The sequence below is a fragment of the Gallinula chloropus genome (assembly GCF_964237585.1).
Source record: "Gallinula chloropus genome assembly, chromosome: 12".
Taxonomy (NCBI): domain Eukaryota; kingdom Metazoa; phylum Chordata; class Aves; order Gruiformes; family Rallidae; genus Gallinula; species Gallinula chloropus.
In genome coordinates this window covers 15,793,061-15,816,903 of record NC_140097.1, presented here as the reverse complement: position 1 = coordinate 15,816,903, position 23,843 = coordinate 15,793,061, and the positions used below count along the sequence as shown (strand labels likewise).

At 46.0% G+C, this 23,843-nt stretch overlaps 2 protein-coding genes across 3 annotated transcripts in view; both read right to left on the bottom strand.

Annotated features, from left to right (window-relative positions):
- Positions 1–888: 888 nt before the first annotated feature.
- On the bottom strand, positions 889–21,527 carry CARD19 (caspase recruitment domain family member 19). 2 transcript variants are annotated; one of them, XM_084269773.1, is made up of 5 exons: positions 21,462–21,527; positions 10,091–10,233; positions 8,005–8,158; positions 2,950–3,021; positions 889–1,303 (listed from the first exon to the last, which is right to left on the bottom strand). In XM_084269773.1, the coding sequence occupies exons 1-5, from the start codon at positions 21,475–21,477 to the stop codon at positions 1,200–1,202; spliced, it is 489 nt and encodes a 162-aa protein (XP_084125899.1). In that variant the 5' UTR covers positions 21,478–21,527; the 3' UTR covers positions 889–1,199. The 2 variants fall into 2 exon arrangements, with proteins under 2 accessions (XP_084125899.1, XP_084125900.1); XM_084269774.1 differs by lacking the exon at positions 21,462–21,527 and adding an exon at positions 14,419–14,514.
- The window catches only part of SUSD3 (sushi domain containing 3), a gene marked incomplete at both ends in the record, with an annotated part of 38,350 nt that continues 35,996 nt past the window's right edge, over positions 21,490–23,843 (bottom strand). Inside the window, one exon of the mRNA XM_084269566.1 lies at positions 21,490–21,740. Coding sequence (XP_084125692.1) covers positions 21,490–21,740 — 251 coding nt within the window. The remainder of the gene's footprint in view (positions 21,741–23,843) is intronic.

The following is a 23,843-nucleotide window of genomic DNA, read 5'->3' as shown; positions in this document are numbered from 1 at the left end:
TAGAAGACAATTTTCAGTCTGACTGGCTTGAGAAAACCACTCCAAATGACCAAGTGGAGGGACTTGGCCCCTCCAAGCTCTGTACACTCTCGAGCAGGCAACTGAGGAGCTGAGGCCTGAAAAAATCATTTCTTACAGCCAGTTCCTCTTCCCATCTGGAAGAGGAAAGCTATTTGTACTGAGCTAGGCAGGAGCAAGGGGAGGTTCATAAAGCTAAGAAACCCCAAGCTGCTTCACTTGCAGCCCTGACTCCTTGCATCTCCCTCACGAACTTTAGTCTTTCAATGGTTTCTGCAAGAAAACTTCAACTCACAGAAATAAAAAACATAACATCACAACCAACATCATTAACAACTTCAGACTCTTCAAGTAAGTATACATATTTTTGGCCACAAAAAAAGCCCCACGTCATGGCACTTAAGTCCCTGCAAAACACCTTGGATTGCTTCAGCTTCTTACATATACAGACAGCAAAAATATTCACTGGCAAAGGAAAAGCTAAATAAATCTGAAAAATTTTCTTGGTAGTTTCAAGTGTTTCAGATCAGACATTCCAGTCCCTGGGACCCTCCATGGGCTGGGAACCAGTATGCACCAGCTCCAGCACATTCAAACCATGAACAGTGCAGGCTGGGATGAGGCACGGACAAGAGAACTGGAAAGCATGGCAAGCACTAGGCATACACAAAGGTTACTGGCACTGAGGAACCCACCTGAGCTCAGGCAGTCAGTACGGAGCATGGAGACAAAACCGACGACCCTGAGGCAGAGATCACTTCGTAGTAAGGCTTTGAGTGCATGTGTTTAAGTGCTTTTCTTCAATTAATGACCAAAAAGACAGGCTAGCGTTCTTTAAACAGTTGTGATCCTTCATTCCAGTATAAAACACATATGCAAACATGGCTTAAGACCCATGAGCACTGAGGATATAATTTTAAAGTTTGTATTAAAAATACTTTTTATCCAAACGATAAATATTTTAAAATAAGCATTTACAAAAATAAATGGTCCATTCCCATAAGGAAGGACATATATAGCTGAAAATCTGAATATATCTTGAGGCCACAAAATTATAGAAGAAGCTAGTTAATAACATCTTTGGTATGAGAGCATAGTACATTAACATTCATGCACCGTTGTCTTCCCCCCGGCAGGTATAGTGTACAGACAAGCAGAGAGGCAGCTTCTCCGTAATTTCTTCAGATGTCTTCCAAATACAACATACAAATATTTCTAACGTGCCTTCTGATGATAATGGGAGAAAAGCCCAAGATTCTCCTGGCTCTTCCTACGACTTTCGCATCTAAACGAGAATGAAGATGGGAGGAAAGAGACAGTGAACACAGTGAAGTTTCATTCTAGCTGGTAAGCAGCATCTACAGAAAACAAAAAACAATTAACAAAAATACTTTAGAGGAAAGGCTGTTTCCTTCACTGCTGTGTACATACATCAGCTACCAAGACAGGGTAACAATGAATCTGTTACGACTCGCTGCTGCAAGTTAGGCAGAGGAAATTACTGAGTTAGGCTGGAGCAGGGCACCGGATGGGGCAAGCCTGCAACACCACATCCTGGCCCGGTGACCCCGTTACACACTGAAATACTCTGTAGGTAAAGAGCCTCAAAAAGAGCCTTAGTATGAAAGACTTGGAAAGACTGGTTGGTAATTTTAGCAAAAAGAAAGACAAGAGCTGACTTAAGGCACAAGGACCTCCACAAGCAGAAAACAGATGTCGTCAGCTGGCACAGAACCAAGGGGCTATGGGGCTCTGTACTCCAGTAGAGCACAAGTTAACAAAGATGACAGGTTGGAGCTGAAAGCAGCTCAAACTGAGAATTAAGACACACACTCCTAACACTATGGACAATTAACTGGGGTCAAAGTGATGGATTCTCTGTGTTTTTTTGGTATTAGGCTCTGAATGCTTTTCTGAAAATGCTTCTATTAAATGCTGGTGACTGAAGCTGATAGAGGGAAGCGATGGCAGCTAAGGAAACACATGGGTCAGCCACAAAAGTCTCATGGCTCCCTTAAACCCTTTCTCCATGGACAGGCCAGCTGAGAGCCTCTGATCTGGGAAAGAAGGGTAGCACAGCCCAGACTCCCTCATCACCTGAAACTTCCACAAACTGGTGCTGTCCAAGAACTGAGCCTACAGCTCTGGGGAAAAAATCATTAAAGTGCAATGTCCAACTGTAAAAGCTGTGAGCAGGTATGAGAAGAAGAAGGCACGAAACCAAAATGGAGTTCAGATTCTGCTCCCATCTTCCACGTGAAGACTGGCACCTCCCACAGCACCATGCAGAGACTCGACAGTGACACCTCTGAACCAGCGACTCTCTCTGCCAGGACGTCTCCCACCAGCACTGACTCACTGTGTCACTAAAGCCAATCCATGTGGACACATCAATGATCAATGCACTTTCTGCTGGAGCTGCTGCTCTCCCCACGACACTGAGCGAGGGGAAAGTAAGGCTGTGGAGAGCAGCAGGACCCCAGCTCTGCTGGCTGCTGAGGAGCAGGCGACTTTCAGCCCACATGGAGCTGGCACCCAGAGCCAGCAACAGGACAAGGGTTGTAGCTGCTCAGGATCAGCAAAGGGAGCCAGCGCCCTCCAGCCCTGGCACTGGTCATGCTGGCATATCCAAAGGGACATGGAATCCACGAGATCTGGGTCTGTCTCATGACTGCTGGGAATCCTAACCCACTGCTATAGCAGCAGGTGCTCACATGACTAGTGTCTTTGAGAAAAGCCCCAAGTTGTAGCATCCTCTGTAGGCAAGCATCAGAACATGTCTAAAGCACAGATTGTATCCTAACCTCATTAACGAGTGATGACACTGTGACTTGCTCTACTAGGAAAGCCACGTTAGATCAAGACACATGCTGCTCTCCCATCCCCAAACTAAAATAAGGCAACCAAGGGAGAAAAAACAGAATGGATTACCTGAGTTACAGCAATACCAAAATAATGCAAATCCTGCAGCAATGCTAAAACAAGCAAGGAAGAACACTGGACCTAAAGAATACGAGAAAGGAAACATATTAAGACAGAACACAGCAGTGGAAGCTTAGCTCAGTTCATAAATCATCAATTGCTATTAATGTGCATAATGAAATGCATTCAAATGAAGTTAACACATTCCCAATTATGCACGTTCTGTAGCTAATGTACTATGAAGCACATTTACTACACTTTAATTAATTTTTGCTACGGTTGCTGACACCATTCACTGTTTGCCTCTGTTCTTCCTGTCACATTTAAGTGAAAGGTTCCCTTGATGTCTTCTTACTCTAAAACTTTGTGCAAAACCCCTTTTAAATGCTACAACAAAATATTAACCAGACTACTCGGACCTCGTCACTGTGTAGCATTTTACTCTATGGATAGCCCCTGTGAGTAAGAGTGCATCACAGAGACTGCAGTCTCAGAAGGAGATTTTTAGGGGTATGGGGCTTTTCCCCACGGATGTTCCACAAATCCCACTTTCCAAACAAGAGCAGATATTCTTGCTCCCATTTACAGTTCTGCTGGAAGCTGAAATGCAAAGCCACACACGCTCACACCCCCGCCCAAAACAAACCTCCCACTGGAAACATTTCCTTCCTGGGCCTGCCTGCAATTACACGCAGCTCAGCGCTGATGTTCAGTATTGATGTTCAATAAAACCTTCCTAATTCATACTTATCCACAGACAAAACCTCATAAAGATTTATATCCGCTGCTTTATTGCCTGATACTCTATTTGTATTTACTACTTCACTACAAACTCTGCTACAATTAAACTGCACCTGTCAATTTAAGGACAAATGTACTGCAGACTAACAAACTGGGGGAGCTGACCACACAGACAAGGACACCAGAGAGACAGCAAAGGAGCAAGGACTTGCTTCCTCTTTGGATGGAATCTCCCAGAGAAGGTGGCCAGCAACTGAGCAATCTTTCATCAGCACAAGTAGGAATAGAAATTATTTATTTTTCCTATTTCCAAGTAATTTCTCTGCTCTTCTGTACTGTTCCTGCAGTCAGCGACAGCGGTGTGAAAAGTCTGAACTTTTGGGTCAACAGCCAAAATAGCAACAACCCAGGTAAACACAGACATTGAGTCCAACTGCCTTCTCTCAGGGAAAAGATGGCCAAAAGGCCCAGCTCATTGAAAGTGCTTTTATTCTCCCATAATTATCAATTGAATTTCAGCGATAAAACAGTTCATTAACAATATTCTATAATATATATAAAGTTCAATATAAATATAAAAGTAAGTAAATTAATGAGCATTTTTAAAGTCTCCATCTTACTCTCAGATCTGCAATTCCTTTCTAAAACGTCTTTCAGTGAATAATATATTTGCCTCTGTAATCTGGGCATTGAACAGAGGAAAGGAAAAAAAATAACATGATTTCCTAAGGAAAATATCTTTAAGCTCAGCATTGCTCATCTTCCTTTCTGTCTTCGCTTTCAAATTGATTTTTTTTTTTAAATTTTAGAAATTGAAAGTTATTTTTAAAAAAATAACATTGTTGGCCTGATGCAAAATGACAGCAGCAGCTGACTAGACCTTACTATTCAAGCATTGAAGAAATCATAAATGAAGAGTTTAGCTCTAACAGTGTCAGTAAAAATACCACTGTAATAATTGATTAAACTCTCAAGTGTCTTGAATTTCCTGGTACTGGTTTCCTCAACAGCAGCTCAGTACATTTTCCTCCATTAATTCCACTTAACTTATGACAGTAAAGACATCATAAACCAAACTATTTGTTACATGAAATGCAAATTACATGGTAAAATAAATTGCATCATAATCTGAAAAGCCATTTCATCCAGTGACACTGAACGTGTTTATTTACCCCTGTCATTTAGCATATATTTCTCCTTGTCAGTGTCTATCCCTGTGGGATCTGTGGTTTCTAGAAATAAAAGCAACACATGAAAAGTTAGTACTCAGCTTGAGCAAACGAACAAACATTATCAGCACATGCAAAACAACACATTTCAGAAAATTATCTACTTTTAAGATAAAATATTAACTCCTCCAAAGGTAAATCATCACTCAGTTAAATCTGGATATATGCTGATCAAAGACACAGGCACACAGTCATCTGAACGCAACTATAAATAGCTGCAGCAACACCTCCCATCTGGTTAAGGACTAACCACCTAAGTAACGTTACACTTTTTCCCCAAGTGAGAAAACAGGAGCTAATCCTCCCATAATGCCAGACACTTTCATTGTAATACATACAAACTACTTGTTAACAAATGTGCTAATCTGGAGACACCCCTATAACCTAACACATCCCCATTCTGTCTGTTCTGGAGTAAATCCCTGGGCATTAATGCATCTCTCAGGTGAAGCACCTGGAGCAACCTGCTTGGTGTAGATTATCTAAATCGTGGTCTCAGCTGAAGACACAAACAGCTTCTTTGAAAGCCTGTCAGTCCTACGTGCAAAAACATTTGGCACTACCTGCCTCTATGTTTCTGTTAATTAATTTAAAAGTTCTTTCAATTTTTGCCTCTATCTTTCCATAAATTCTGGTAGAAAAGGAGGTTAAACTTAAGACAGGGTGCTCAGTGGTCAGCAGCAATAAAGCAGTTTCTGCTTTGGGCAGAAAGACCCACAGCTCTTTTTAAAAGAGGTGCCTTTGCCTAAAAAGAGATGTTGAGGTAACATGGTCTGCCAAACGTGTGCAACGCTGAAGAACACTGCTGGCACCATATAAATGGCAGAGGAATGGCTTTCCTTTAATGCACCATGAACCTGCAAGACAACTTCTTTTGCCAGGCCTGTCTGTGGTCAAGAGTGTTATAAAAAGGAAAAAGAAAGAGAGAGCGAGAGCTCCAAATCTGGCTGCCTATAGAGAAGAATTTGAGACTGTTTGGTTTCAACTGATTTCCTTCTTCTATGTGACAATCTGGAGGTAGGTGAGGTGCTTTAGAAATGTCACCTGTACACCAAGGCAGCAAAGGGGACCTGCTGTCATCTAACACCAGGCTGCAAAGACCCATCTCCCATGCTAAATATGTCCCTCTCGCTGAGGGACAGGGCATGGCATTCAAGCAGAACAGAAACATCTGAAGCACTTTGCTGCGAAGCTCAAGAGACACGGAAGCAGAAAGAATTGCTGCAGTGCTCCATGGCACACTCCATGCCAGCCTGTCCCTTTCAAGGGATGCCCTCCCTGTGCATACATCTAGGAAACCCTCACGTCCATAGGAGAGCACCACCAAACCTCTGCACTCTGGTCGGGCTATCGCTGCGTGGGGCCGATCTGACCCGTTATCTTTCTAGGCTATGTCGTCATTGACAGAAAAGAGCCCGTTTTCCAAGGCACCTGGCAGATCCTGCTTGGTTTCCAGAGCTGTGTGGCCGCCGGTCCGTGGGCCTTATCCACCCTCTAGTGGGAACCAGAGGCATGACGAGCAGTTCACCTCACACACTCTACTCCACAGAGGCAAAGACACTTCGTTCTAGCACAAGGTGTTTTAAAAAGAGATCTTTGAAAGGATTTCCTCTGTGGAAATTATTTTTTCATATGTACAGCTGGAGGTAATCTCTCACTGAACTCTGTCCTGGCAGTAGCTGATCAGTGTCCTCAGCAATAACTCCTGCTGGTGTTAATGCCGGTTGTTTCAATTTAGCACACACTCAGAACAAAGCCCCCACATTAGGCATTCCCTTCCTTCCTCGCATTCACAAATTCTAGTTTCAGTTCTGTAAATACTCTGTGCAAATTTAACAACTGCCACTAAGAGTAACATCTGAGAAACACAACCTGCACATGTTGGAGGTTTGAAGGATATTGCCTTTACTATTCAAAGTGTCCGGGTTTGCTGAAATGAGAACACCTTGTATTGAAAAGGGAGCTTTTCCTGAAGAATAAAACAGTTTGTGGTTTTAGCTTACAATGCTGCACAGATGTTTTTCAACCATTTAACCCAGAATGCAGACGTTTGTTTTAGTTACAGAACTCGTAAGAAGCAGCAAACATATTTCACAAGCATCTCATTTTTTCCTTCTCAGGTCAATATAAGGCAGCTTCAGAATCTCAGCATATACTTTAGCTCAGGTCCTTAAATTATTCTCATTGCTCTGAGGATGGTAACGTAAAAGAGCAGACCAAGACACAGAGAATTTAATGACTTATGAAGGTTACTGGAGTAGCTTTGCACAATTCAGCTGCAGCAAACCACAAACTACTCAATGTTTTCCTGTGAAACACTTCTAGTACATGTACCCGTCATGCGCAGCCTGAACGTGAGAAGCCTTAACCCTTCCTACTCAATGTGGCTTCCCAAGTCAAAGCTCTCAGCAATAACCAGGTAAATCAGGTGCAAGGACAAGTTATGTTTATGCTCTGGCTAAAAGTGAAAACATCATATGGACACCCTACGTGAGTCGCCTTTTGGCTGGTTTGTCTGGGCCTGATGGTATCTGCACAGCTTCTCCCGTGAGCCCTGCCGGCACGGCTGAACTCGTGTGTGGCTGTGCTATTTCTGGCACCCAGCTGAATTCCAACCTTGGCTATAGGGGAAGCACTCAGGCTTGGCTATAGGGGACGCGGCCGGGCTTGGCTACTGTGCATACCTATGTTAAGATACGTTTTTGGAAAAGGCTTGTATGCCACAAGTCAGAAAAAACACAGAGGAAATAAAAAAGCTATTAGGAAGCAACAGTAAAGAAAAGCAAACCTGAAGTTCCTGTCAGTTACACTGCTCTCTTACGTGTTGCACTTTAACTGGTTTAGGGTTTTTTTGCACTTCAAACTTTTTAACTCTTACAATCGAAGTATTTTGGACTGCTACACTAGTCAACAGATAAAATGTATGCTGTCAAATCCCCTTATGGATTTTGGAAAATTCCAGTCAGAAGGAATTACAGGTATACCCCCAAAATTATTTTAATAGCCTAAAGAGGTTATTTAAAGAACCTAAGCCTCATCTGAAATGACGTTTTGTAATAGACTGATGAAGAAATCCACAACTCAATCAACTTACTCAAGATTTTCCTGCTTGGCAGGTCATTATACAGATGTTCAGCATTGATCTGTAGAGCCCTGTAAAACTCTTGACAGTGTCTGTCTCCTTTCTTTTGAAGGTACTTTATCAGATCTGAAAGTCTGGTGTGGAGTGATGCCTTTGGATTCCTGAACTGTAAGAGAAAAGCACTCATCAGAAGAGAGATTACAACACCCAGAGATCAATTTTACATCCCAGTACAGTGTGCCAGGAAGTGGAGATACAGAGCTTGTTTTGTATTTGCTGAAAGAACAGGTCAAAAAAACCTGAGGGGAACCTCTGAAGGACATACAAGCATCACATGTCTTCAAGATACTGAGCTCCACTTGGTCAGCCCTGCTTGATGGAGAGCACACTGACTCTACCTTCTCTCATTCTATTTCCTGTCCTGATAACATGACAGCTGCTCTGCTTTTGATGTTTTCTCTGCATTCAAACTAACATGGTACTTGGTATTCTACAATTTGATTTTGACAACCACTGATAGAATGTATCAAGAAATCTTATAATAAAGTTTTATGTTTTCCAGTTTTCCTTTAGTTCCCTAGTAATGATCACCCAAAAAAGCACTTTACACTGCTTGTATTAGTCCTGCTATTGGAGTGTTCATCACCCCAAGATTATGCAGTCCATTGTTTTCAGCACAATGAACTGCCCTATACCCAGTGTAACATGCACAAACTCCCATTACTCAGGCAGCATGGCCAGCAGCTGCAGAATACTGTTCCTCCAGTAGTCCAAAACATGATGAATAATAGGAGACCTTGCAAAGGGAACAAAAATGCATACCTAGCATCACACGCATCAAACTGACTTCAGATTTTCTGGAAAACATCCAAAGCCATTCTCAGCAAATCATTGCATTTCAGATCAGTTTGGCAGCTAACCTTTGTAGTATACTTGGTAGGATCAATTCCTGTTCTGGGGGGACAAGAATGAATGTAACTTACACCACATTCCTTATTCTGACAAGATCCCCACAACGTCTACTGGATACAGCTGAGATTTTAAGCTTCCTACACATTTGAGAGAGTTGACTGAAACCTGCCTGGACCTATGTGAAAGCAGCTCCTCTGCGTCTGCAAAGTGCAGAAGTCACAAATTATTTTTCACAGATTATTTATCCATTTGTTTTGAAGCTCCTGAGGGAATGAGATGAACTTGAATTGTGCATGTCACACTGTTTACCATAACTGAGTGGCTAGACCGGTTCAGCTGACGATCTAGAACTGCTCTACACCACCAAAACAGCATTTGTCCCTCTGGAGTTTGACGATGACACAATTAGACCTATTTTTCCTAATGTTAAAATACTGCTATACCAACACCACAAGCCTTGTGCTGACATTGAAGTTAGCAGAGGGCAAGTACAAACTATTGTAAGTAGGATCTGAGAAGCTTTTAACTGACTTTAACTTTCACTCCACACGAGTTTAAAAGATCACTAAAAATAGCTACCCATTGCTGAAAGCTTCATGCCAGGGAGGGCAGCTTTCCTCCATACAGAGAGGCACCATTGGATGATGTTACTAATTCCAGCCACTTCCCACAGCTCCCACACTTACAGGTGGGACTAATACCCCCCCTTCTCTACCAAAACTCAGAGTTATTAATAACATTAATCAGCAAGTAAAACCGATTAAACTAATGTAGATGGTTTTGTGGACGCAGCACAGATCACCTGACAGGACACTGCACACCCAGTCACATGCACAGGCAGGCATGCAGGGCATCTGGTGACACAACGGGTGCAGTCCTGCCCAAGGAGCTGTTACAAGACAGTGTGCTGCACACACGGTGTCAGGCATCACGGCAGAGACAGTCACAGTGGCATTAAGCTGCTGCTGCGGAGCATCCGCTCTCATAACCACTTGGCACAGGGACCATGCTGGCCCTGCGACAACTCCTCTGATGCAAGATCCCAGATACAACTGGTCAGCAAGTAAAAGGTGAGGGAGATGGGATGCACGTGGCACTAACAGTCGAGTCAGGAAGAGGGCAGCTGAGCTACTGGCCTGCAAAAACAACACAACATTCAGAGATCCAGTAAAATTCATCACATTACCTTTTCTGCTTCTGCATTGGTAAGGATTTGGGGGTAGACTCTGTTAAGCTGAAGAATAATTTTATCAACCACTTGCTCATTCAGTCGGCTGTTGCTTGTGAGGAAATACATGTCGTGTTGCAGCCGCTGACAATATGACTGATCTAGAGATAAAAGAATACAGAGAACAAATCACAGCAGGTAATTAGCAAGCCCGTTTTAAATTCTGTTCATTTCATTTTCACAGTGGTTAAATAGCTCAAATCAAATTACACCACCACATCATTTTAGAAAGCTGAACACAACATAGTCCCATGCTTTCAAAGACCCATCCACTTAAAACTACACACATCTGAACTCCAGGCTGGTCACTCAGGCTGCCTCTCTTGTTCCACAGGGAAAAGGTTCTAAATTATTTAGATGTGAAGCACAAATGGGTCTCTCATCAAAAGCAGTCCTAAAGTTGTTAAACCACTGAAGATAAATTTTCTACCATTTATGAAGTCAGATTACAGCTTAAAATCAATTATAAAGTTTTTGATGTAACTGGTTTTCATAGAGGATCTCTCTGATAGAATGGTAAAGAGACACAAATTTGGCTTCCAATTGGGAACATTACTGATACTGGTACACAGCACAGGGCTGATCTTTGGCTGCTGCTTAGCACCTGACAACTGCAGCACTGTGTGGGGTGGGATAGGACAGGACACAGACAGCTGGGGGAAAAGCTGAGCGTTGACTGAGCTGCAGTGATTTGGCCCAACATCACCCGACTCTCCAGGTTATTGCTGCCTTTGGTCTAGCAGGGACTTCACCAAAACGGCTGGCAGAAACAGCCCAGACTGAAACAGAACTGGAACACCAGGAACAGCATCTCTGCCCAAAAGCCATGAAGTGTTTTAGGGAAGGGTTTCTGCCTTACTGCACACAGAAATGGGGAAGAAGAGCATTCAGAAAGCGGTATGTTTTTACCATGGAAATATACTCAAACACATATCTGAACAAACCACACCTTCTTCTATTAAATCAAACCTCTGGAAATACACAAATCCAGACCTGCTGTTGCTTTAAGCACCATTTCCAATTTGGCAGCAATGGATTCTGTAGGAACATAGCTTTCCCTATAGCTGCTTGTCTCTGGTCCTTAGATTGAGATACAGGCACAGACTGATTCCATGGGTTACTGTGCCCTTAGGAGATTTAGAAAGATAATGTCGATGACCCTGGCTGAAGTCAGTGTTAAAATGTCAGTACAGCACTTTACAACCAAGCAGCATAGGAAACAAAACCAAAACACCCCCAGCACATTCCCCCTTGAAAGCAAACACATAGGTTTTATGGTATTTTGGTTATGGAAAAATACATAACTATCAACCCTTTGTGCCCTGCAATTTAGAGAACAAAGGAACAAAGGAAGAGCCAGCAAACTTTGGCACAAGGCATTGAACCTACACACAGCCATTGCCCTTCCTAGACCTTGCCCTTCCTAGATCATGATGGCTGGGTTCCTTCGTATTACACTGTCCTTTTTCTGTCCCTCTGCAGCACTAACAGCACTTACAGGAAAGGGTTCAGAAAAACCTCCCAGGGTGACCATCAGCACTAATAACTCTCCAGCACCAGTGCAACTCCTATTCAAATAAGAACACATAGCTACTGATAGGGCATCAAGAGCTGTGATCCTACAGGCATAACAGGATCTCAGTTCCACTCCCACTGTTTATAAGAGCACCATGTTATTTCCATGTGTTCCTAGCCTTGCTTTTCCACGGCTCACTGTCAAGACAGTGATTTAGCATACCATCAGAAACATACTGGCCTGACATACTTGCTGCACAACTCCCTTTTGTTGCAAGAAGTTCCATGTTATCTGATTCAGGGCTGAGATCAAACTTCTCTTCTTATCTACACACTGGCACACGCAAAAGGCTGAGGCAAGGACCAGGAGACTGTGAAGTACATGCAAATAATTTCTGGAGAATGAAGTGCCACACTTCCTGAAGCTTCCTCCTCCTCCTGCCTCAGCTACTTGATTCATAATGATTCTCAGTGCCACCAACAACTCTGTACCTTCTGCAGACTTACAAGAAACACGCATTAAACCAGGGTCCCACAGCTAGCTGAGCAATTATACTTCAAATAACACCATGACATTGAAACAACGAACCACTGCAAGTGCTAAAAGCATGACAAGGATCTGGCAGAACAAGTATACAAAATAAAATAAAAGCTCGATCAAAGTGTCAGCTCCTTCCCTGCTTCTTGCTCTGCTGCTGCTTCCCGTTACTGATCCCGCACAGGCAGCACGCAGAGGGGCTACCAGCAGCAATGACACCAGTGAAGGTAACTGTGACCAACTGAAGATCATACTTAAGCCAAAATCACTTTCTGAGCAGCAAGGAGCACTCCATATCCTCACAGCACTCCTCACTGACACACTCTATGAACCACCACCAGTCTTACCAAGGGGTTTTTGCTGCCAGGTGAAACCTGCGTGTTGGTGCACCACAGGGCCCAAGTCTCTCTGAGATTTCAGAGGTGGCTATGTTTTCTTCCCATCTCAGCCAAAAGGTAGCCAGAAAGAAAGATCTTGGCCTCTCTGGCTACTGCTGCACTGTGCCTCCCAAGGACAGGTCTCATACCTGGCTCCAGCATCTGCAAGATGCTTCTCCCATCCTATGGGATGCTCTATAGAAGCACCCATTCTGCTTCCTCCTCATTCCCTCAGAAACCTTTGACCTGCCTGCACTGCCTCCAGATAACTTCAGCTCACTGTTTAGGATGGGGTGCAAGGTTTAAAATTTTCTGGAAAGGAGTTACCAAGCTCAATAGTAGCTAAATAAAAGCAGAAGAATCTTACCCATCCAGTATCTAACCTCTCTCTTCCAAAACCTTTTGCTCCTCCAACTCAGAGAGATCTGCCCAAGCATATAAGGAACTGCCCTCAGCTTCTGGCAGACCAGAGAAATTAAACTATCCCATCAACAGTGCCCACCAGTGCAGAATCATGCCTCAGCAACTAAGTTTAAAGAAAAGAAACAAAGCCCCCACCAATGCTGGTGGCTGGAATGTAGCACCGTGCTTCGGAGTGATAAGGGTATCTGGAAAGCACACGTGTGCCTTTGAAACCACCATGTGATGCTCCTGGTCCCAGCAGCTCCACAGCTTTGTTATGGCACAGGCTTACTCTCACATGCTGCCTGCCATGGCCAAGCCAGGGGTGTACACACGTGTCCATGCTATGAAGTTTCACCATCACTGTTCACAAGCAGAAACTCTTTAATACTGAACACACTATTTAGATTTTAAAGTAACAAACACCAACCCAGGTAACGTCACAACTGCAACAAGACTGCCCACGTGCTGTCAGGCCTTCTGGGTTTAGGGAGTGCTTGTTTGGGATGGTGTGCATGACCATCTTTTATCTCAGCGCCTCAAAGGGGCAACAGTAACTGCAGGGAAAATTTAAAATCTTTTCCCTGAGAAGACTTTTAGGCAGGAGTCACCCTGGCATTACTGAAAGGAGGTTGTGGACAGGTGGGCAATGGTCTCTTCAGCCAGATGGCAGGAGACAGGACAAGGAGAAATGACCTCAATCTGTGCCAGGCCAGGGTCAGATTAGGAAAAAAAATTTCACTGAAAGAGCTGTCAGGGTCAGGAACAGGCTGCCCAGGAAGGGGGTTGAGTCACCACCCCTGCATGTGTTTAAAAGACAGGTAGATCAGGTACTTAGGGATATGGTTTAGCATAGGGCAGGAACGGTTGGACTTGATGATATTAAAGTTCTTTCCCAACCTTGTGATTCTGTGTGATTAAAAGGACAGTCATAATGTTACTCAGTACTTGCCTAGAAAGTTCTAAGCAGCAAAATTCAGAGCCCAGATCAATTAACCACAGCTTATAGCACAGGCATGACATTGCCAGGTGTTTTAACACCTCAGACTGCGGGAGGACTGCACCTGACTCCAAATTTGTAATCCAGTATTACTGTGGTTAAACCACTAATCTCACTGGATTTAACCCTGCCCACAGGCTTTGCACCCAGCCACAGGTTTGTTCCAACACGCAGCAGCAGTGGAGCAGTCTGCAGGTTCAACACTACCAGAGGGCTGGTTAGCAGTGGGCTGGGCTCAGCCTCACTGAAGAGGCAGCAGACACCACTGGGATCAGACACCACAGCACTGGAGCTGGCCAAAAGGTCACTTAAAAAAAGGAAACATCAAAGAGATGGATGGGAAACTCAGGAACTGCCTTTGAAAGCTGAGAAAACATCACTCATAATCTCATGTTATTGACTTAGAACTAATATAAGCCCACGACACACTGTACACAACTTTTTTGTCTCTTACCCAAAGTACAAAAGGCCTCTGGCGTACAGCATGTGCACACCACTCAACACCCAGAGCCTGCCCCTGACTGCACACGTGGAGGGAAAGGAAGTACACCTATAATTAAGGGATATCAGAGAAAAACAAGAGATTACTGGTTATTTGTAGCCAGCAGCTCTCCAAGCAGAAGAGAGAACATAAAATCAGTGATGATAAATGCACAAACAGCAAATGACAGTAACAAAGCAACACACTCATTGGTCTTCAGCTGCAGGGAAAAAACAAATCACCCCCATTGCAACCCTCCAATAAAATGACACATCTCTGTTCTTCCTTCTGAACCAAAGTAGTTTCTGGCAATAGCTGCAGCATGACCCAGCCACTCCACTAAGTGCTGGGATTTTAAGACTGCTGAAGTATCTTCTGCTTTTGGAAGCAACAAGGCTCATACAAAATCCGATCACACGTGACTGTAACATGACAGACTGTCTTCTACAGCACCTGCAGGATAAACATCCAGGGCTAGAGAGCCACTCTTTCCAAAGCTCTGCTGAATATAATAGCAGAGCACCCACAGAGAGTGTTTCAGAGACAACTCCTCACCTAGGCACCAGCATGCCAGGCCCTGGCAGCAGACAGGCTGTTTGAGAAGAGCTGTGGCCCTGGCACTCTTGCTCCATGTGCCTATGGTGAGGTGTCTGGTCCCTGAAAGGTGGCACTAGCCTCTGGCACACCAGTAACACAAAATGTAACTTTCAGGTTACTGTCAAAAACACCTTTGTAATTTTGATTCTGCTTAATGATTCTTAGGATAAATGTTGTTTTCTGTACAGGGAATACTGAATGGGATTTTGCCTCTCACAGCGCCCTGCACACATTTCTCTACACTCTACTTCTGGATCAAACCACACAGCCATAGGGCCCTGATACCTTCAGCCAGGCTCTGCATTGCCATCTCATGTTTATCACTGTAAATTAATAAATCCAGCTGCATTTCAAATCTGTAGGCAGTAATCAACCCCTCCTCCTGCAACACATAACGGGGCTCATCCACACTTGGGCCCCAACCACCTTATGTCACACGGCATACCTTTCCAGCTAATAACTCCACTGCTATTTACATAAGGACACTTGATGATGTCTCTTACACCACTGTATCTTCATTATGATTTCATCTTTTGTTTTTCCCTTAAAAGCCTCCTTCAGTTTACCCAGGAAACAGACAGGATCATCACCAGCAGATATTTTAAGCAGCACACACACAAAGCCCAACACGCCTCTCACATTTTCCTCACAACACATATAATTTGCCAACATCCCTTCCAGAAACCTCAGTTCTGCGCAATGCAAACATGAGTCCCAACTTCTGTACAACTCCTTGAAGACTCACATAAACTCTATAAAGGAGAGCTGAGAACCAAAACCCTGCAGGCATATGACTTGCCATCCATACATCTCCATGCAACACACCCCCCCCCCCCGCCGTTGAAGCATCTCAGGAAAGAGCTGAAAAAGTCTCTCAGCAAAACGTCAGCTTGGCACTAATGTAGTTTTTGGCATTACCTTTCAAGAGCCCAAGAAAGGGATGCTGAGGAACTAAGAACCTGGCTGCTGAGAAACGGTCTGAGATTATCATATTGTCCTGATTACCCCAATGAAGAACAACTGGTCTGCTCTTCGGGGCTGGAAGGGACAATACAGGAGTGAAAGACAATACATCACCCTCCCCAGCTGCACTCTCTGCCATGTGCTGCTGGCAAGTGAGAAGTCAGGGTGTCAGACAGCAAGTCACAGAACCAGAGAATTGTTTAAGTTGGAAATGACCTCTGAGATCATCAAGGCCAACCTGAACCCAGCACTGCCAGGGCCACCACTAACCTATGTCCCCAAGCACCACATCTAGTCTTTTAAATCCCTCCAGGGGTGGTGACTTCCCCAGGCAACCTGTTCTAGTGCTTGACAACCCTCCCAGTGACTAACTTCTTCCTAATACCCATCCTAAACCTCCCCTGGCACAACCTGAGGCCATTCCCCCCTGTTTATCACTTGTTACTTGGGAGAAGAGACTGATGTCCCCGGGCTACACCCTCCCGGCAGGTAGTTGTAGAGTCATCTTCATATGAAATGCCTTTTAAAAATAGAAAAGAAAAAAACCCAAACCAGTGAGCAAAGCCTTAAAATGCTCGTAACACCCGTGCGTGACATTAGCTCACACACACTGCTGGCCCTCCAAGCTTTGCAGGAGGTCTGGCGCCAGAGGCAGGGCAGCTGCTGTGCGGCACCGGCAGAGGCAAGACCCCTCGGAGCAGGAGCTGGGCGCTGGCCACAAGCAGCGGGCTGTCTCGCACCAGCACAGCGGCTGCCGCGGGGGAAATGTGGCACAGCCCGGGGCAGGCGCGGCACGGCCCCGCCTCTGGCGGGGAACGCGGGGGCTCCGTTTCACGCACACACCCAGCTGCAGTCGCCGGCAGCAACACCCCGAACCGGCTCCGTCCCGCCCCGGGAACCCGGCCGCCGGCCCGAGCAAGCCGGCTGGACCCGGCTACGAGGCCCGGCGCTGTCCCGGAACGGGGCGGAGGGCAGAGGCGCTCCCCGGGGCCGGGGTGTCTGCCGCGCTACCAACCGCAAAGGGTCGCCGCGGGGCCGCCAGCCCCTCCCGGGCGCCCGCGGACCGGCCGCCACCACGCAGCCAAACGCTCCCTCCGAACTTCCGCGCCCAGGCGGCCCGAGTACGGGGCGCTGAAGGCACCAAACCGCTCGCCCTCGCGAAACGAACGGCAGCACCGAGCGGCTCCCATCACAGATCCCGGCATCGAAGCGGCGTCGCCTCGGAAGGCGGCCGCCTCCTGCCCCAGGTGGTCCCGCCACCTCCGGGCTCTTCCCGCACCACACTCACCGGCCATGGCGGCACCGGCCCAACCCTGCCCTGCCCGGCCCGGCGGCGGGCTGCCGCCCTTCCTGCTGGGGATGGCGGCGGGGCCGGGCCGGGCCGGGGCGGTCCAGCCTTGTGAGGCTCCGCCTCCCGAACCCGGAGGACGTGCTGCAGGAGGCGGCCTGAGGGAGGGGGGTGGCCGGTTGCCAGGGGGGCCCCGCGGTTCGTGGCGCGTTTCCCACGGCGTGGCCGGGCTCCAGGGGTACAGCGGCGTCGCCTCCGCTGCCTGCAGTGCCCCGGCTCCGCGGGCTGCCGTGCGGTGGGACCCGCAGTCCCCGGGTTGGAAAAGATGCGCTGCGCGGCGAGCACTGCGCGGGTAACTGTAAAGTGTCCAAACACAGAATGATCACAGAGCGATGGGGGTTGGCAGGGACCTCTGGAGATCACCCAGTCCAACCCCCTGACAGAGCAGGGTCACCTCCAGCAGGCTGCACAGGACAGCGTCCAGGTGGGGTCTGAATGTCTCCAGAGATGGAGACTCCACAGCCTTTCTGGGCAGCCTGTCCCAGGGCTCTGCCACCCTCCCAGGAAAGAAGTTCCTCCTCGTGTTTAGGTGGCACTTCCTATAGTCCAGTTTGTGCCCATGGCCTCTTGTCCTGTCCGTGGGCACCACTGAAACAAGACTGACCTCATCCTCCTGACCACACCCCTCAAGTATTTATAAGTATTGATGAGATTCCCCCCTCAGCCTTCTATAGGCTAAAGAGTCCCAAGTCCCTCAGCCTCTCTTTGTAAGAGTTACGTTCTAGTCCACTCATCATCTCCTTAACCCTTTTTTGTACCCTCTCCAGTAGCTCCCAGTCCTGCACACACCTCCAGGTGACACCTCACCAAAGCAAAACAGAGGGGAAGGAGAACCTATTCAACCCCCATAGCCTCCCTTGATGTGCTCATGGGGTATAAAGCAGAGCAAAAGCACCTCATTCCCTGGATCCCTGATGCTATACTTCAACTCACCTGTGTTCAGACTGCTCATGCATTTCAAGGGCAAGGTTACATGGTGATGCTTACACCAGTGTTTCCCACAGGAGACGGAGTCTGCAGTGGCTTCTGATCCATGCCTAGATAGATGTTGGTCTTCACATCATGAGGCAAATGTAACAGGTTAGTTATGTCCAAGGTGCAGGGACAACTTCTCGCAATCAGAGAAAAGCTTGTGGAGAAGCATCCAATTAATTTAGATATATTAGCTTCATGAGGGAGGAAGCACAAAATGTCATTGGCATGTAATTACCCAGGGAGGCATGGGGACTGTATGCTTTCCTAGGTATAAATGCTGCATGGGAGTGAGGCTGAACCTTAGTTTTGCAAGTCGTGATAAAGAAAGGGATATGTTATTTATTACTGCAGTGAGGTTTTTTACTGTAAAATCTGGTATTTTTATAATGTATTGGAAAATCCTAATTGCTAGCATGGCAACAGACACAGTGATTTGTAGTTCTGCTTTGTGGTGAAGCCATGAAGACATTTTTCATGCCACAGAGGGACAGAACTCTTTCGGAAGGATTAAAAAACATTTCCCTGACTGATAACATGAAATGCTTCAGCTGCCCTCGCACAGACACCTCATGTTGCAAGTTTCCTTCTCTCAAGTAGCAGGTCCCCAAGCACCAAGACACACAACCACCGAACACCACCATTGCATGGGTGACCACAAGATCTCTAAAGGTTTGTCCTGTTCCACCTCCGTGCCATTTTGGCAAGTGGAAAAGCTATAGCAGCGTACTGGGACTGGTTAAACAGGGGTAAGACAACGTACAGCCCCTTGTCGTGAGTCCTGGGACCTTGCAGTGCTCAAGCTGGAAGTCAGTGTATCCTGACGGGGATTTCTAAAGCCAACTGGGTAGGCACGAGGTACCAAATGGAAGGTGAAAGGGGATTTAGTGAGGACTTGCCTTTGCACTTGGATGCATGCTGTACACCCTCCTGTGAGCGACAGCTCCAGCCAGCCTGAGGGTTAAAAAAACAATTTAAAAGAAGAATTTGCTGGAGGTTTGCGAGTGCTGCCACTTCGTGGTCTCACGGAGGAAGTGTCACAGCCAGCACAACCCCTGCGATGGCTGGGGGCCAACCGGCGCATTTCTGGCATGTCCCCACTAGCAGGGTCAGCCACACAGTCCTGAAGCTGTTTTCTGCCTAATTTCTTTCTCTGAATCTCACACCTTTGTTTTCGGTGCCAGGGTAGAGTTTCTATCCCGGCACAGCTTCCCAGAGAGAGCAGCGTCCTGCTCCAGTGCCACATCACACACCCTTGTGCTCCGAGAAGCCCATCACAGAGACCTTCCTGGTCTGTAACACAATTACATGCACCTCCATTAACAAATTACATGCCTACATCCCCACACTTGCTCTTCAAAATGTTGGCCTATACCTCCATACTCCCAATGAAAGCAGCTTCCTTATATGTTAAAAGCATCAGAACATGGGGAAAAAACCTCTCTGAAATATTTTTAGTGTTGCCAAATGCTGTGACATTTACAGTGTGTGTCCTTGGGAAGAGGGACAGACTGTAAACACACTGAGTTCATCCTATTTACCCTCGAGAATCCAGATCCGAACAGCAGGAAAAAAGATTTTTAAATTATTATTATTATTGCAGGTGGAGACCCTCACCACGCCTGTGTCAGAGCCAATCTGGCAATGTATTGTAGTAACAGAAATGGGCAACTTGTGGAAAGGGAATTGTCATTTTATATCTCCTTTCATCATATATTTTTAAGACTATTTAATATATATGTTTAAATATTACAGCAAGAGATGTTGCCCAGTACTAAGAAGCAGTGCTAGTATGGGATGCTGAGGATTTGTTTGTTGTTTTATACCATTGTGATTTCACTGCATTTTGTGCTCTGCTAAAAAGTTTCCCTGGAATCACTACCAGCATCTAAACCACAAAACTGAAAGCCTGGTCCTCTTCACGTGACTTAGACTGAAATCTCCAATATAGCTCTTAAATGTTGTTTTTGGCAGACAGTGTTTGTGAGCACTGAGTAAAAGGAGACATCAATCACTCAGGAGTGCTGTGGTGTACAGTGCCACACTGCCTGGAGATATTTTTGTCCTATTGATTCAGACACTGACACAAGAATCGAGGGTTAAATATATCTCCTCCTCACAGCCATGGCACGCAAGACCTCAGCAGCCATATGGCTGTTAGGTTTCCCTTGGAAAGACGGGTCCTTGGCAAGCTGCATAGCCATAGCAGAGGCAGCAGAGAGGGATACCCATCCACATGTGCAGGGCATGTCTCTGGGGACCTGCTTGGCCACCGACCCCCTTCCTATGGCCTGTGACGTTCAAGGAGCACAGCTGCATAGGAAGGACACACGCTCTGTACCGGTAACAGTGATGAGCTGTACACAAACAGCTCTATGAAACCCTTAAGCTCTTTGAGACAAGTACCACTGACTTTCAAACTGCTCACAGACCCAGCAGCACTGTGTGAAGCCCTGGCTTCCCACCGACAGCAGCCCTGCCACATCGGCAGAGCCCAGCTTGCCTCCAGAACACTGAATCACTTCAGATTGCCATCTCCTATTCTAGCGGCGAGGCCAAGTGATCTGCCCAGCAGTGCTTTACTTCCCAGCATCTACAGGGCAGCGGATGCATTTCCTGGTTAGCTAATCCCAAAAGCATTGCTGCTTCCCTCCTGCTGAACTGACCGATGTGTTTATTTGAGTGAATTATTTGCTTAACTAAATATTGCCTTGTCCTGGCCGCACTGGCATGCAGCGTTTTCTTGTTTTCTAGGTTCATCTGTTAATTGTTAAATCACAACATGGCTTCTGATTTTCCCACAGCTGAGGAGGACTGGGAGGACTGGCTCCCTTTAGGAACAAATTACATCCAGCCAGTGCCGGCTGTTCCTTTAACAAAGTTACTTTGTGTTTAAGAAAACGCAATGAAATGTTTCTTCAAAGCTCAGATTACAGCTAAACTCCCTTCAGCAACTGTCAGCTGAACATTCATACAAACAGACTCTAAGAAGGAGGAAAAAATGGGAAAGCAGCAACCAGCCGGCCGCTCCCATCGGAGCTGCTGCCCCTCCCGGCTCCGCACTTTTGTTCCCACAGATCTGGATTTCTCAGACCGCTCGTTTTGCCCAAGTCCCTCGCTATAAACATGCACTTACATGTCTTGTAGATCATCGTCCATAGGTTTCAGGGGGTGTGCGGTGCCCGGTACACATACAGCGGGGCAGCCGGCGTGCCGTTCTCCTTGCCTGGATGAGCAGAGGTCACTGAGAAGCGAAAGTAACCGGGGAGCGAGCGCGTCCGGCTGTGCAGGGACGGCAGAGGCCTCAGTTCGGCTGCCAGGAGCGCGGACTCGTCGGGCCAGACGTGGGGCTGCTCCTTCCCTCCTGGGAGCCAGCGGCAGCGCAGCGTTGATTTTAAGGGATGTGTGATCAGCTCTGAAAACCACGATGTTTGTTTACTCAGTTACGGGATTACTCTGTGTGTGTATGTGCTCGTAATTTCTAGGATCGCTTTGCATATACAATGGGTAATTTTCCAGTCTTAGGTGCGTAGTCATAGTGTTGTTATTGATATAAACACCTTTTATTTCTTCACTGGTTAGAAGGAGATGAAATAAAGCTATTTTCTAACTCTGAACACAAGCGCAGAAGCTCTGCTGCAAGTTCTCAGGTCTTTATTCCCGACCAGTTCAGCCAAACACTTAGAGCTGAACAGAACGGACTTGGAGGAAAGCACAGCCTGCAGCATCCACAGCTCTGGAAATCCCTGGTCACCTTTACATTCTGGTATTGATTACATAAATTACTTGCACCCCAATTCTGCTGTAGGACACCCTATCCTTGGAAATCTTGATGGTGTCAGTAAAACAAGATGATGCAGATCATGGCAAAATTGAGTAGCTCTTGTTCCTGTCACAATGGAGAAGTCAGAGTATAGAATAAGCCCTCGTACACTGATCATAAATCTTGATAAATATTACGGAAGTGACTATGTTGGCTGTTCACAGGATAATGAACAGCCAGCAGCTACACACACATGTCCAGAAACATGCCTAGCTCACCAGCTGATCCCTTGTGAAGTACAAATCACATCACACACAAAAGAAAAAATATTCAACTAATTTTTTTTTTTCTAAAAAACACAAAACACTGAAATTCTTTGAAGGCACAGGAAGCAAATAAAGAGCTGGCAGATGTGGCAAAGTGCCATTCAGCAGAGCTGCAGGGAAAGAACAAAGCCATGTGTCCTACAGCATCTCACACTGGAGGCATCACCCACCAGCTCAGTGCCTCACCTCAAAACACCGCCCTAAATCGGAAAGGCACTGCTATACCCACAGCAAGAGTTCACTGACACCTCATAGAGGAACCTCACTTTATCTGTTACCCAGCCTGTGGTCTGACTTGTCAAGTTCCTTTTGGAGAAGTGAGCGCAAGATGAGGTGAAACAAGTCCTGAGGATGCCTCAAACATATATCAGTAGCTTTTCTGGACTTTTTCTCATCTATGAGTTACCCTACCCTATTCCCAAATCACAAAATGTTCTTTAACATCTCAGCAGTTACTAAAGTAGCTGAAGATGAAACAGTCCTGTCTATAGATGTGGTTAAGTGTAGCCACCTTCTGAAGCAAGCAGGAGGAGTGTGCAGGGCTCAGCTCTGGCTGGAGGTCCTCCACCTGCATGGGGCTCATCATGATGTTGCTTTCTACTCTTTCCTCAGGTTTTTTTTCTGGGCATAAGAACTATTGCACTATGGTATTTGAAAGCAGTGTACATTCTACAGATAACCTGTAAATCCTATCAGGTGTCATCAGGTAGCGTTTAGATGGGTCTTCTGTGAAACTTTCACAGGGCAAAGAAATCCCTAAGCATAATCAAGTATCTATCACAGTTTAATGGCTTCTTCCTGAGCTATCAATGTTACAAAAGGATGCAACCATAAGTCATCTTAAAAGCTACCAGCTGGCATGTTGCCAGATTTTCTTCTTGGTCCTTCCAAGCAGAAGATTCAATTACATCTACTATTTAATTAAAGTTATTAAAAAGTCATGCTGTGTGATATTGTTAAAAAAAAAAACAAAACCCACCCCAAAACCAAACAAAAATCCCCAACCAAACAAAAAACAGTTGCAAAACCCAGTTACATGTGACAGTAAGCTCCAGCAGATTCATTTAGTAGCCCTAAGTCATCACTGATGACTGGGATGTTTTAGAAGCAAATTTGGCAAGAGATCTCTGCTTGCTCTCCACCTTAAACTATCAGTCACATATACCTTGCTTTTGCCACCAGTGTCTGGTGTATCCAGAGGGCTCCTGCTTTCCTGTGCCGCACCATGTCAGACCGGGGTGTGGGCCACCTCCTGCGTGTCATTACCTTTGATAAGTGCCAAAGTCCTGCCTTGTTTCTGGGTCCTGAAATTCTCACAGAAGCTTTGAACAATACCAGCCCGTGACCAAAAGTTAGCCTGACAGCAGCAGAGCATCCTGAGGGAAAAGTAATTTTAGAGACTTCAAGGACAATGCCCGAGGGGCTGGTA

Coding starts and splice junctions, on each gene's coding strand:
- CARD19 (XM_084269773.1), bottom strand. Junction 8,159..10,090: donor CCAATGCAGAAGCAGAAAAG/GTAATGTGATGA, acceptor TTTCTCTTACAG/TTCAGGAATCCAAAGGCATC. Junction 3,022..8,004: donor GCCAAGCAGGAAAATCTTGA/GTAAGTTGATTG, acceptor CGTATTCTTTAG/GTCCAGTGTTCTTCCTTGCT.